Raw genomic sequence first — 13,279 nt, forward strand, 5'->3', positions numbered from 1 at the left:
TAGGCAGTATATATATATATATATATATATATATATATACACACACATATAAGCATACAGTATACATATATACATATAAATAGGCAGTATATATATATATATATATATATATATACACACACACACACACACATATATAAGCATACAGTATATATATACATATAAGTAGGCAGTATATATATATATATATATACACATATAAGCATACAGTATACATATATACATATAAGTAGGCAGTATATATATATATATATATATACACACACACATATAAGCATACAGTATATATATATATATATATATACATATAAGTAGGCAGTATATATATATATATATATATATATATACACATATAAGCATACAGTATACATATATACATATAAGTAGGCAGTATATATATATATATACACACACACACATATATATAAGCATACAGTATATATATACATATAAGTAGGCAGTATATATATATATATATACACATATAAGCATACAGTATACATATATACATATAAGTAGGCAGTATATATATATATATATATATATATATACACACACATATAAGCATACAGTATGTATATATATATATATATATATATATTTATAAATATATATATATATTTATACAGTATACATATATATATTTTTTTATATATAAGTAGCATGATTATTAACAGATTTTTTAGGGGGGGGCACCATCTGCAAAGCAATGTGAGGTAGATATTCATTTTCCCCTCCTCTCTAGCCAACCAAAGGACTTTCCGGGGGGGGGGGGGAGAGAGAGATCTGTAGTGATATTTCAGCTTCAATTCTTCTCCTAAGACAGACTGAACAGACCTGTTGAATATTAAGTTCCAAAAATCAAATTTCATTTAGGAATGGATTATTTTAAATCTATAGCATTGGGATGGAGATTATGTGGTCTCTGAGCAGCACTGTTTCTTTAGGGATTGTTCTAGTAACATCTTTTATAAACTGATTGCAAAAATAAAGACAGACAGCGTTTGCATATAAATTTAGTTTTATCTTTTTTGGATGCATACATTTACGGAGCATACACAGTATGCAAAACTCGGGATCTTGCCCTTCCACAGAATAAATATTCCCTCCACCACGAAGCTCCTAAAATCATAATAATGATCGTAGGAACATACATAGAACAAAAAAGTTCAATACTTAATTTCAAAATGTATTACATTTCTATAACATCTGACGTAATTTTGTCTTTAATATAAAGCAGTAGTCGCTATTTTCATAACCAAACAGCACAATATTGAAATATTCCACATACATGTCCTAATAACCTTATCAATGTCTGCTTTGGGATCAGATCTTAACAGCAACAATTTCTATGCGCACCATCTTAACACCCACGAGCGCTGCTTAAAACGGAAGCAGGACGTATCGGATAACAGACATATGAGATAGGCGGGTTATTATTTACGGAGATAGCAAAGCGTAAGGCTTTTACAATCCCACCTGGAGAATGCTCTCCTACCCTTATCTAGACACATTCACGATTTTACAATCTGACAGAACCATCGTAAACTTTATATTTACAATGACAGCATTTAACATAAACTAGCAAAACGTCTTCACTGTGAAGAGTCACCGCAGGAGCGCACAACGCCGTACCAACATAGAGCGCTAAGATGCTTCCCGGAAAAGTCTGCATCAGCCGGGACAAGCGCTCTATTTAATTAAAAAAAATACACCTAAGAAGGAAAATAAAGTTTCCTACAGAGGAGAGAGGATGACACGGACTGTCTGATGAAAGTCACAGTTTCCTCTGGATAGTTGGCGCGCCAAGAAAATGTCCCAATCTACCAGGGTCTCCAGATGTTGCTGATTGCAGCTGTTGGCTTGGGGCTCTTGTGAGCGGGGAGTGGCAGGCATGGGAGGTCTGGCGCTGTGCTGGTGGCTTTACTCGCTTGGAAGTGGCTTAGCAGCTTGGCCTGTGTCTCCGTGTGGACTTCGTGGAAAGACAGAAAGTGAAGCGCCTCCTTGAAGCACCTGCTGAATCCTTCTTTGAAGTCAACCTGGGTGTCGTTGAGCGGGGAAGCCACGGCTAAAGAGCAAGGGAGAAAGAAAGGAGCCAGGTTAGCCAAGCCGAGCACGGGTTCAAAACGGAACAGCTGGGTGTCAAAGCGAGACGACCGAGAAAGGGATTTTTACAGGCGTGGAAAACTTACTTCCGCTCTGAGGCCGGCTGTGCAGCTGCAGGTAGCTCACGGCCATCTCCAGGACGTCGGCTTTCTCCAGTTTGGCGCTGGGCTGCTGCCCCCGGAACTCCCTCTCCAGCAAGAGCTTCAGCTGCTCGATGCTGCTGTTAATGCGATCCCGGCGCATCTTTTCCACCACGGGCTTCCTCAGCTGCAAATAAAAACAAACGCTATTTAATGCACAGTCTACAGAAATCGGAGCTACAGCACGTCTATTTAGGAATTAGGCTACATTCAGTTTTCTATATCGTTCTCCCAAGGGGGCTCAGGAAAGTTTATATGTACAGGTACTTCCCCCGGTGGACTCACAATCTATCTAATGTGCCTGGGGCAATGGGGGGATTAAGTGACTTGCCCAGGGTCACAAGGAGCAGCATGGATTTGAACCCACAACCTCAGGGTGCTGAGGCTGTAGCTTTAACCACTGCGACACTCTAGAAATTAAAATGTAGTAAAAGTGAGCCAAGTAAAGGGCAATGAAGCCACTGTGACGTCACTGATGAGGTTGGCTCTTAGGCATTGGTGGAATGAGGCATTATGATGTCACAATACCAGCTCCAATTACCAGAGACAGAAACATTTCACAGTATTTTAATTTTCTATACTGTTCTCCCAGGGAAGCTCAGAACGGTTTACAATGAATTTATTCAGGTGCTGAAGCATTTTTCCGCTGGTGGGCTCACAATCTATCTAATGTACCTGGGGCAATGTGGAGCAGAGTGAGCTTGGACCCACAACCTCAGGGTGCTGCTTGCTGAACAAAAGCTATGGGATGCCACATCAAGCCGGGGTACTCACTTTATTTTTTTCCTTGGCTGTCAGCTTCTCTAGTCCCAGGAAGTCACAGTACGGTGCCATCCTTCCTGCCCGATCTCAGCGAGTGAAGTCGAGATAGCAGCTGTAGGGGTCGGTTTGAATCTGATCTGGTGCCTTCTCCCTTCCCTGTATTTATAGCGCCCGGACTCGCTGGGAAGCTGTGGGTCTCGGGCTACTTAGAGTTTCCCACACTCGGGAGCCAATCAAGTAGCCCGCAAGGACAATGGGCAAAAGCCCTCCATTATGACACGCTGCATTGCCGGTGAATAGCTTGGGGCTAATGACCTTTTCCCAGAGGAGCAGGTGGGGAGTGTGTGCTGTGTTAAAGATCGGGGAGGGGGGGGGAAGCGGGGTGATTTGCCAGGGGCTGGGGCTACAAGAAGACGCCACAGACTGACATGCGAGATCTGGAGCATTCCAGGAGCCCGTAATATGCCCTTTAGCACGATTTGTGAATGTGGTCGCGGGCTGCCGCTGGCGGGGAGCGCGCTTCTCTGTACAGATGTGCGCGTTTTGGGGGGGAAAAAAAAAGGAGAGATTGCTCTTCTGGGCGGGGGAAAAGAAAAAGGGAGGGAAAGCGAGAGGCTTTTTGAATTTTTGAGTGTCAAAGATTTAATATTAGGTAACTTCCATACCGCTGTATTAGGAAAATGAAATATGTTTAAGTTACCTCCTCTTTTACGAATGCAAAGTGCGGGTTTTAGCTAAAACCCATGTTATGTGCTCATAAAAGAGGGGGTTAATTTGTAAAAATATATAGATTAATGAGTGTGATGGGGATGGGGCATGCATCCTTCAATTATCCTATCTAGTATCGACCCTGTTCTGTAATTACAGCGATCTTGTTGCACACCCATGCAAGCCTAGTACAATTAAGTCCCTGTCCTCTTCCCCCGGGGACCACATAAAAATCACAGCGCGGAGAAGCATGTGGAAGAGACGCGGCAGGTGTATTGCACACGGTAATATGCAGATAAAATATCAGGTATCGAACTATCCAGGTGCGTTTAGGCGTGCGACAACACAGCCAGGTAAGGCTTCACTTGCAGTCTTCCAGTTTCTGCCCTGGCGGCTGTCCATTGTCTGCGCTTGAATGAGCTTCGAGCCTTTTGTGCGCAGCTGTTCAGCAATTGAGTCTTTTATGCCACTTGGTGGGAAAGTTTTCCGGGCCACCCTCCCACACTGGCGGTCAGCAAAGCTCCCCCCCCCCCCCCTAGGATTAATCTGTGCCCACGCAACCTGAGCCCAATACTCTCTGACTAGCCGTCAGAGTCCCCCCCCCCCCCCCCGCCAAAGAAAACAGGTTAGACTGAATTAGTGGATCCTTCAGGTAGGGGATGCAATTAGCGAAGAGCTGTCTTTGGTTTGTTTATTGAAAATGTTTAGCTTCTGGAGTCTAATTAATTACTACATGACTTTGGACGCCTGCAAAAGAATAGCACTCCCCCTCCCCCCCTCAAAAGATGACTCATGAATAAAACAATTCGCTTCTCTGACAGCAACGTGTTGCTCGGTTCAAATTCTGTACTGAATGTTTCTTTCTAGTCATAATTCACAAAAATGTTCTTGAATATTTCTACACTTAGGGCTCCTTTTACTAAGAGGCGTCAGGGCATTAACGCGCCAGACCTTAATACCGGCGGTAATATCCTGCGTGCGCTAAAAACGCTAGCGCACCTTAGTAAAAGGAGCCCTTAGAGAGATTTAAGCTGTTCTCACCAAGAGCAAGTGAAATCGAACAATCTGGCAACCGTCTAGACGCAAGTGCTCCCTTGCCTCTGTTGGGCTTCTTAGGTCTCCTTTCTGCGATAGAAAGATACTGTCCTTTTTAAACAAAGTGGACATATAGGGCTCCTTTTATGACGCCGCACGACTTTTCATCACACGCTAACCCCCGCGCTGGCCGAAAAACTACCACCTGCTCAAGAAGAGGCGGTCGCGGCTTGCGCGACCGGCGTTTAGCGTGCGGTATTACGAGCGTTAAACCGCTACCGCGCTTTCGTAAAAGGAGCCCCTTCTGTTCAATAATTTTTTTTATTGCACCTTAAGCATAAAATATACATAACCCAAATCTTACAAAGAATATCATCTCGTCTCAGGGCTCCTTTTTCTAAGGGCTCCTTTCATCAAGCCGCCCTAGCGGTTTAACGCGGGTAATAGCGCGTGTTAAACTGCCGGCCGCGCTAGCCGCTACCGCCTCCTCTTGAGTGGGCGGTAGTTTTTGGCCAGCGCGGGGGTTAGCGCATGATGAAACGTCACACGTGCGTTGACCCCCCCGCTAGCGTGGCTTGACAAAAGGAGCCCTAAGGTGTGCTAGCATTTTTAGCGCACGCAGGAAATTACCGCGCGCTACGCTTCTAGAACTAACGCCAGCTCAATGCCGGTGTTAAGGTCTAGCACGCGCGGCAATGTAGCGCGCGCTATTCCGTGCATTAAAACCCTAGCGCACCTTAGTAAAAGGAACCCTCAGTTAATATATTGTAGATATATAAATTCAAAGAAATCATCAATTATCACCACAATACAGACACAATAAAGTACCTCCCAACACTCCCTCCCCCCTTCCCATCCCCCCTTCACCCATCCCATTTCCAAATATTACTAATATTACTGGTCACTACTACTACTACTACTATTAATTATTTCTATAGTGCTACCAGACGCATGCAGCACTGTACAGAGTCACAAAGAGTAAGAAAACGGTCCCTGCTCGAAAGAGCTTATAATCTAAACAGGCAAGACAGACAAACAGGATGTCATGGATACAGTTAAGGGGAACGGTTAATCAGCTGGCTGGGTTGGAGGGCAGAGGGGAGTACAGGACAATCAAGCCATTGTGACATCACTGATGAGGTTGGCTCTTATTGGTGGAATGAGGCATTATGACATCACAATCTCGGCTCTGCTTCCCAAAGACAAACAGGATGTCATGGATACAGTTAAGGGGAACGGTTAATCAGCTGGCTGGGTTGGAGGGCAGAGGGGAGTACAGGGCAATCAAGCCATTGTGACATCACTGATGAGGTTGGCTCTTATTGGTGGAATGAGGCATTATGACATCACAATCTCAGCTCTGCTTCCCAAAGACTGAAACTCATCACACTACTACTACTATTAATTATTTCTATAGCACTACCAGACGCACACAGCGCTGCACAGAGTCACAGAGAAGACAGTCCCTGCTCAAAGAGCTTACAATCTAAACAGGCAAGACAGACAAACAGGATGTCATAGATACAGTTAAGGGGAACAGTTAATCAGCGGGCTGGGTTGGAGGGCAGAGGAGTAGGGTTACAGATCCAAAGCTATATCAAAAAATGGGTTTTCAGTCTGCTTTTACAACAAGGGCGGCATGTGTTCAGATTTATTTGGCTCATCCAAAACAGCACTGTAAGATAATAAGATGGAGAAAGGAAATGTTAAAGGCACCTGATTTCCGGCTTTTTAAGGCCTGGCCAGAGACCGGGCACATGCTGGAATGCTGCTTTCCCGGGGCCGCATTTACATTTCAGGCAGATGTCAAATCTTGTAGGTGATGTGGAAATCATAAAAGGAGCTTCTTTCCCAGAGTCTTCAAAGGGAGAAATCCTGGTCACTGTGGCCCTTGAATCTCCTCTGGTCACTGCTGTTCAGATGGTCTTTTGGGGGCTGAGGTTTCCCACTCGCCAACAAAGCAAAGTCAAGCAGCGTTGCTAATGTGGTTTGTACGGAGGCACACTTCTTTTATCCGAGAATAAACAGAAGCAGTTAAGAAATCGTGTGGGAAACCTGGAAGAGGGCAGACTTCCACAGCCTTATGCTAATAAGCTACTTACTGTGCGAGAAAAACAGGAGCATACACGAGGCAGGGATGGAAAATAAGAAATGTACATCCAACACATGGCTGCTTAAAGGTGCAGGATTCTGGGAACAGCTCTAGGTAAAGATGTCTCTGGGGGCATGCAATAAGTTAGTTTTCTGTCTATGTTATAGAGAGCTAGATATGAAATAATATTTAAAAATACAGATAATCATAGAACCGGAGAGTGAGACTAGAACAGAGAACTGATGACCAGAAAGAGACAGCTAAAATTGATGCAGAATACATGATGAGTAGATTACAAAAAGATAAATGGACAGATTCTGTAGAAAGGAAATATAGCCCCCCCCCCTTTTATCGCACTGCTTTAAGGCTCTCTTTTACAAAGGCGCGCTCAGCATTTTAGCGTGGATTTAGCGCATGCTAAATCAACGCGCGCGCTAACCGCTAACGCGTCCATAGGATAACACGCAGGTGTTAGCGTTTGGCGCGTGTTTAGCGTGCGCTAAAAAGCTTAGCGCGCCTTTGTAAACGAGGGGGGATAGAGATTTTTATCGCCAGCCACTGTGGTAAAAGCTCCGACGCTCGTAGAATTCCTTTGAGCGTCGGAGCTTTTACCGCAGTGGCCGGCGTTAAAAAAAAACAACCCCTAGCGCGGCTTGATAAAAGGGGGCCTTAATTACCAACAATGGGCAGAGATATATACAGAGATGGAGACACTAGATACTATAGATGGATGGAAGGATAGTGATGATTGTGATATTAGGTTTTAAGCAAAATATCATCAAGTCTAGTAGACTGGCAAACATTTCTACGGCATTGGGATACCTGCTGGCTAAAATCATGTGACAGGAGATAAAGAACATCTAAGTCAACAGGAAGCTAGAATAGAAGAAGAGGGAAATATCTTTTACAAAGGTGCATTAACAGATTTAGATCCCCATTTATGAAGCCACGTTAGGCTTATTTTTTATTTTTTTTTTGCTATCTCCTTCTCCCAGTCTTTTCTCTTTTCTTCTATGGCTCTCTCCTCACATTCTGCCTTTTTTTTTTCTTTCTTCCATCCTCCGATTCAGATGCAAGAACTTTATAGGCATAACAATTCGTCCACGCATCACTAGCGCGATACATGAACTGATATAAATGGGGGAAAAAAAATTACAATAAGAGACTATGGGCTGCTTTTGCTGCGGTGCGCTAGCGTTTTTAGCACACGCACAAAATTACCGCGCGCTAAGCCGTGCGGTACGCTTCTAGAATAATGCCAGCTCAATGCTGGCGTTAAGGTCTAGTGTGTGTGGCAATTCAGCGCGTGCTATTCTGTGCGTTAAGGCCCTAACGCACCTTAGTAAAAGGAGCCCTATATTGGTAACATTCAGTATCTCAGACCTTATTATGTTTCTGGCCAGTTCAGCTTGCAACAGGATTCCCTGCTAAGGCACTTCTTTTCCTGATAATTTTACGGAATTGGTCCAGTCAGCTTTGGGAAATGTACATCTCATATATTTTACATATCTCTCTCCGTATTTCTGCTTTTTGGTGTTTGTCTCTTTCTCCTCACCTTTCTTTCCCCCCTACCTTCCGCTCTGCTCCTTTTCCTTTCTCATCCCTCCCTCCCCTCTTCTCCTCTCCGGCCCCAGGCAGATGTTGAGCCAAAGACAGGAGCGTGTCCCACCCTTCGGAATGTGTGAGTTTTGAGTTGCTCGGAGTTTCCCACACTCTTTCTCTATTCACAGCATTGAGTCCCTTGAACAAAACACGTGTGCCTAAGCTCCAAGCTGAATTAGCCAGGGGAGGTTTGACTTTGCTTCGCACTGAATAGAAATCTGAAATATGGGCCGACCATCTGGACAGCAGTTAGTGCTGAGGAAAACATCCGGGCTCCAGAAACCTGGGAAAGCAATATCTTACATCAGTGTTTTTCAGCCTTTTTACACCTATGGACCGGCAGAAATAAAAGAATTATTCTGTGGACCGGCATCGGTCTGTGGACCGGCGTTTGAAGAACACTGGGCTAAGTCGTGGGCCAGACCCCGCCCCTCTCTACCCAATCTCCACCCCAGACCCCGCCCCCATAATAGTACCAATTGCACCTTGCACATCCCGTGCCTCATCTGGAAGCCTTCCCTCTGACGTTGCGACGTCAGAGAGAAGGCTTACGGCTCAGGCGCAGGACGCCCGTAGGAGCCGCTGCCCGCGGCTTTGTGCGCTGAATCAGTGAAGAAGAGGGAGCTGGCTCGAAGGTAACGCCGCATCGATCGCACCGTGGACCGGCGGTTGAAGAACGCTGTTTTGGGCCTGATGCACGTGCTGGCCTTGTGGACCGGCAGGAAATTTCTGTGGACCGGCACCGGTCCATGGACCAGCGGTTGAAGAACACTTCTTATATCACCAAGTTCTGAAGAACAGAACATCTGGGGTTTCTAAAGTAAAGGATGAGGCACGTTGGCAGCTCACTCTGATTTCTCCTGATAAGTTATTGATATTAGATGGTTTTAGTTTTAGAAATTTTGACAGGCAATAACACACTCTAAATTTTCTGACATTTAGGGCGCCTTTTACTAAACTGCGGTAGCGTTTTTAGCGCACGCTGCAGATTAGTGCGGGCTCACCCCCGCGCTATGCGGAAAAACTAACCCCAGCTCAATGGAGGCATTAGCATCTAGCACGCGTGGCATTGTAGCGCGCCCTAAAATCACTAGCGCAGCTTAGTAAAAGGAGCCCTTAGAAATGAAAGGATGAGCTATTTATACCAAAGATAGCAGCGAGGCGTTTTCTACGAGAGCTACCAATTTTGGTTCACAAACCTTGAGGGGGTGCTGAAAAGTTTTCAGCCCAACCAATCCACTTCCTGAATTCTGAGCGTTATTTTACCACCGTAGCTGAAAAGAGTGCTATCTTATCTCATTATCTTATTTCCTCAGATAAGTCACTCTTAGCTTTACCCTTCTCCTCCACTGCCAATTCCAGACTTCATACCTTTCATCTAGCTGCAACCTATGCCTAGAATACATTGCCCGAGTTTGTCCGCCAAGCCCTTTCCCTTGTTTAAATGCAGACTGAAAACCCACCTTTTTGATATAGCTTTCAATATAGTCCGCTGATTAACCGTTCCCCTTAACTGTATCCCTGACATCCTGTTTATCTTTGGGAAGCAGAGCTAAGATTGTGATGTCATAATGCCTCATTCCACCAATAAGAGCCAACCTCATCAGTGATGTCCAATAGCTTGATTGTCCTGTACTCCCCTCTGCCCAACCCAGTCAGCTGATTAACCATTCCCCTTAACTGTATCCATGACATCCTGTTTGTCTTTGGGAAGCAGAGCCAAGATTGTGATGTCATAATGCCTCATTCCACCAATAAGAGCCAACCTCATCAGTGATGTCACAATGGCTTGATTGTCCTGTACTCCCCTCTGCCCTCCAACCCAGCCAGCAGATTAACCATTCCCCTTAACTACATCCATGACATCCTGTTTGTCTTTGGGAAGCAGAGCCAAGATTGTGATGTCATAATGCCTCATTCCACCAATAAGAGCCAATCTCATCAGTGATGTCACAATGGCTTGATTGTCCTCTCCTCCAACCCGGCCAGCAGATTAACCATTCCTCTTAACTACATCCATGACATCCTGTTTGTCTTTGGGAAATACAGCTGAGATTGTGATGTCATAATGCCTCATTCCACCAATAAGAGCCAACCTCATCAGTGATGTCACAATGGCTTGATTGTCCTGTACTCCCCTCTGCCCTCCAACCCAGCCAGCAGATTAACCGTTCCCCTTAACTGTATCCATGGCATCCTGTTTGTCTTTGGGAAGCAGAACCAAGATTGTGATGTCATAATGCCTCATTCCACCAATAAGAGCCAACCTCATCAGTGATGTCACAATGGCTTGATTGTCGTGCCCTCCAACTCGGCCAGCAGATTAACTGTTCCCCTTAACTGTATCCATGACATCCTTTTGTCTTTGGGAAGCAGAGCCAAGATTGTGATGTCATAATACCTCATTCTACTAATAAGAGCCAACCTCATCAGTGATGTCACAATGGCTTGATTGTCCTGTACTCCCCTCTGCCCTCCAACCCAGCCAGCAGATTAACCGTTCCCCTTAACTACATCCATGACATCCTGTTTGTCTTTGGGAAGTACAGCTGAGATTGTGATGTCATAATGCCTCATTCCACCAATAAGAGCCAACCTCTTTAGTGATGGTAAATACCCAGGGGCAGCAAAGGAAAACACTGCATCGCCCTCGACCGGGGCCACACAAAATACTTCACTGAGCCCCATGCGGCCCTCAGGCCGCAGGTTGGACACCCCTGCTAGGTGCTTTCTGGCTATTATTTTCTATTGTAATGTGGAGGTAAGATGACCTTAAAAAGGCTATCTGCACTTTTTTTAAATTTTTTAATATTACAGTATTCAGTTGTATTCCAACATGACTTTCTATTTTGGAGGAGATTTGTTTCAAGAAAAGAAGGATTTCTTGGGGAGATTTGGGCCCCCCAGTGCTGATTTGTGACGCAGTTTGATGCACCGTGATATTTTTAGATCCGACGTTCCAAAACCCAAGACGCAACCATTTGCTGCCGGGGACTGACTTCCTTGACAGGTCCACCGATAGTGCCAAGAACAGATGTTTCAAGCCTTATGTCCTATTGATTTGTCCTGCAAAAGACAGAACCAGCCCAAATCTGTTCAATGTCTTCATTGTTCATAGCACATGCAAATTGGGCCTGAGCATGGGAAAGGAAGCCAGGAGTTTGAACATTTATATGCAGCCTATGGTCTCCCAGTGGCTTTGGTTTGGAGGTCTCCCTGCATTAGCTGTACAAATGTGTCCATGAGTGTGTAACTGAACAGAGACCAGATGCCATGAAAAAGTATTGAAAAATTAAAAAGGTGGACTCGGTTTTTTTTTTGTTTGTTTTTTTTCAAACTTTAATTTCTTCATTCCTAATTTAATTTAATTTAATTTAATGAACAGTATTAGATTAACTGTGCTAGATGTTCTCTAGTTACGGGGTCAGTGAAGAGGACCCCATTAATGGGGGCTGCTTTCCATCCATTCCAAAGAATTCTGGGATTTGTAGTTTTGATTCTCTTACTGAAAAGACTACAGACACTGTCTGGAATCCCTTGTATGAGAAGTAACAATACCAGGATTTAAGAAAATGCCTTCCATGGTGCCAGTGGAGGCCATCTGGTCGCTCCAGGGCAGGGAACAGAAGTTCATGCTTATTCCAGCGTTGGCTGAGAGCACTGTCTCACTGTACTGCCAATAAAGCTTAATTGTGATTTTTCTTTATTTGCTTGTGGACATCTGTCCGGAAGGATCTGGACTTTAACCAACAAGTATTTCACAGGTAGTGGAAAGCCATCTGGTGGTAGTCATTTTGGATGTAGCTCATGCCTTTCTGGAAGTAGACATAAGCTAGGTTATATTCAATATTTTACATAGAAATACTTTTAAAGCAAATAGGAGGAAATATTTTTTTCACTGAAAGAACAGTTAAGGTCTGGAATTCATTGCCAGAGGATTTGGTAACAGCAGTTAGCGTGTCTGGGTTTAAAATAGATTTGGACAAGTTCCTGGAGGAAAAGTCCATAGTCTGCTATTGAAATAGACAAGGGGGAAGCTACCGCTTGCCCTGGATCAGCAGCATGGAATGTTGCTACTCTTTGGGGTTCCGGAATCTTGCTATTCTTTAGGATTCTGAATGGAATGTTCCTACTCTTTGGGTTCTCACAGATAATGTTAGCTGACCACCTCTCGAAACAGCAGAGCTCTTGAGCTCTCTCTCTGACACCCTCTACTTTTATGTTCAAACTTGGAATATAAAGGGTCCAATATTCAGTGCTGTGCCATGCCCATGTTCCAGCCTTGTATACGAGGGGACGCTGAAAAGTTCTCAGGCCAACCAACAAAGCTGGAGCGGTCTCCATCGACGGCTATAATACTTAGTCCAGTGACTTCCCACTTTTTTCATTCCGTCGGAGAAATATGGAGCGAAAAAAAGTGGAAAGTCGATGGACTAAGTACGTAGCCCTTGATGGAGCCTACCCCAACTTTGAGAACTTTTCAGCGGCCCCTCGAATCTGGGTTTGGACGGTCAACTGGAAGTTAAGCAGGCACTGGTTGATATTCAAACCGATGCCCGGATAAAGTTAGGACAGTCTTTTAGCTGGCACCCACAATTGTATGTGTGGGTCAAGGGTGTTCACGAAAAATGCACGCAGTATTATAGAATTTGAGGGAACCCCGCCTAACTTACTTGTATGGATTGACATCAAGTTTCAGTTGGTGTAAATCCTCCTGCCCAAATTTGGGCATGGATCCTGGCGCTATGCAGTCTTCTGTAAACGCCCCCCAACTCAGAGCACCATTTATAAAACAGCGCTCAGTGCACATTTTTCTGGTGCCCAAATGAGGACA

At 44.5% G+C, this 13,279-nt stretch overlaps 2 protein-coding genes across 2 annotated transcripts in view; one reads left to right on the top strand and one right to left on the bottom strand.

Annotated features, from left to right (window-relative positions):
* Positions 1 to 13,279, top strand: part of LOC117348916 (transcription factor HES-5-like) — a gene marked incomplete at its 5' end in the record, with an annotated part of 59,816 nt that overhangs the window by 28,989 nt on the left and 17,548 nt on the right. The gene's annotated exons all lie outside the window — the stretch shown is intronic.
* Positions 1,221 to 3,452, bottom strand: LOC117348914 (transcription factor HES-5-like). Its single transcript, XM_033921557.1, has 3 exons — positions 3,021 to 3,452; positions 2,193 to 2,373; positions 1,221 to 2,068 (listed from the first exon to the last, which is right to left on the bottom strand). The coding sequence occupies exons 1-3, from the start codon at positions 3,078 to 3,080 to the stop codon at positions 1,824 to 1,826; spliced, it is 486 nt and encodes a 161-aa protein (XP_033777448.1). The 5' UTR covers positions 3,081 to 3,452; the 3' UTR covers positions 1,221 to 1,823.

The sequence above is a fragment of the Geotrypetes seraphini genome, chromosome 15 (assembly GCF_902459505.1).
Source record: "Geotrypetes seraphini chromosome 15, aGeoSer1.1, whole genome shotgun sequence".
NCBI lineage: Eukaryota > Metazoa > Chordata > Amphibia > Gymnophiona > Dermophiidae > Geotrypetes > Geotrypetes seraphini.

Coding starts and splice junctions, on each gene's coding strand:
- LOC117348914 (XM_033921557.1), bottom strand. CDS start 3,080: ATGGCACCGTACTGTGACTTCCTGGGACTAGAGAAGCTGACAGCCAAG. Junction 2,374..3,020: donor CAGCCAAGGAAAAAAATAAA/GTGAGTACCCCG, acceptor TTTTATTTGCAG/CTGAGGAAGCCCGTGGTGGA. Junction 2,069..2,192: donor CAGCCGGCCTCAGAGCGGAA/GTAAGTTTTCCA, acceptor CTTGCTCTTTAG/CCGTGGCTTCCCCGCTCAAC.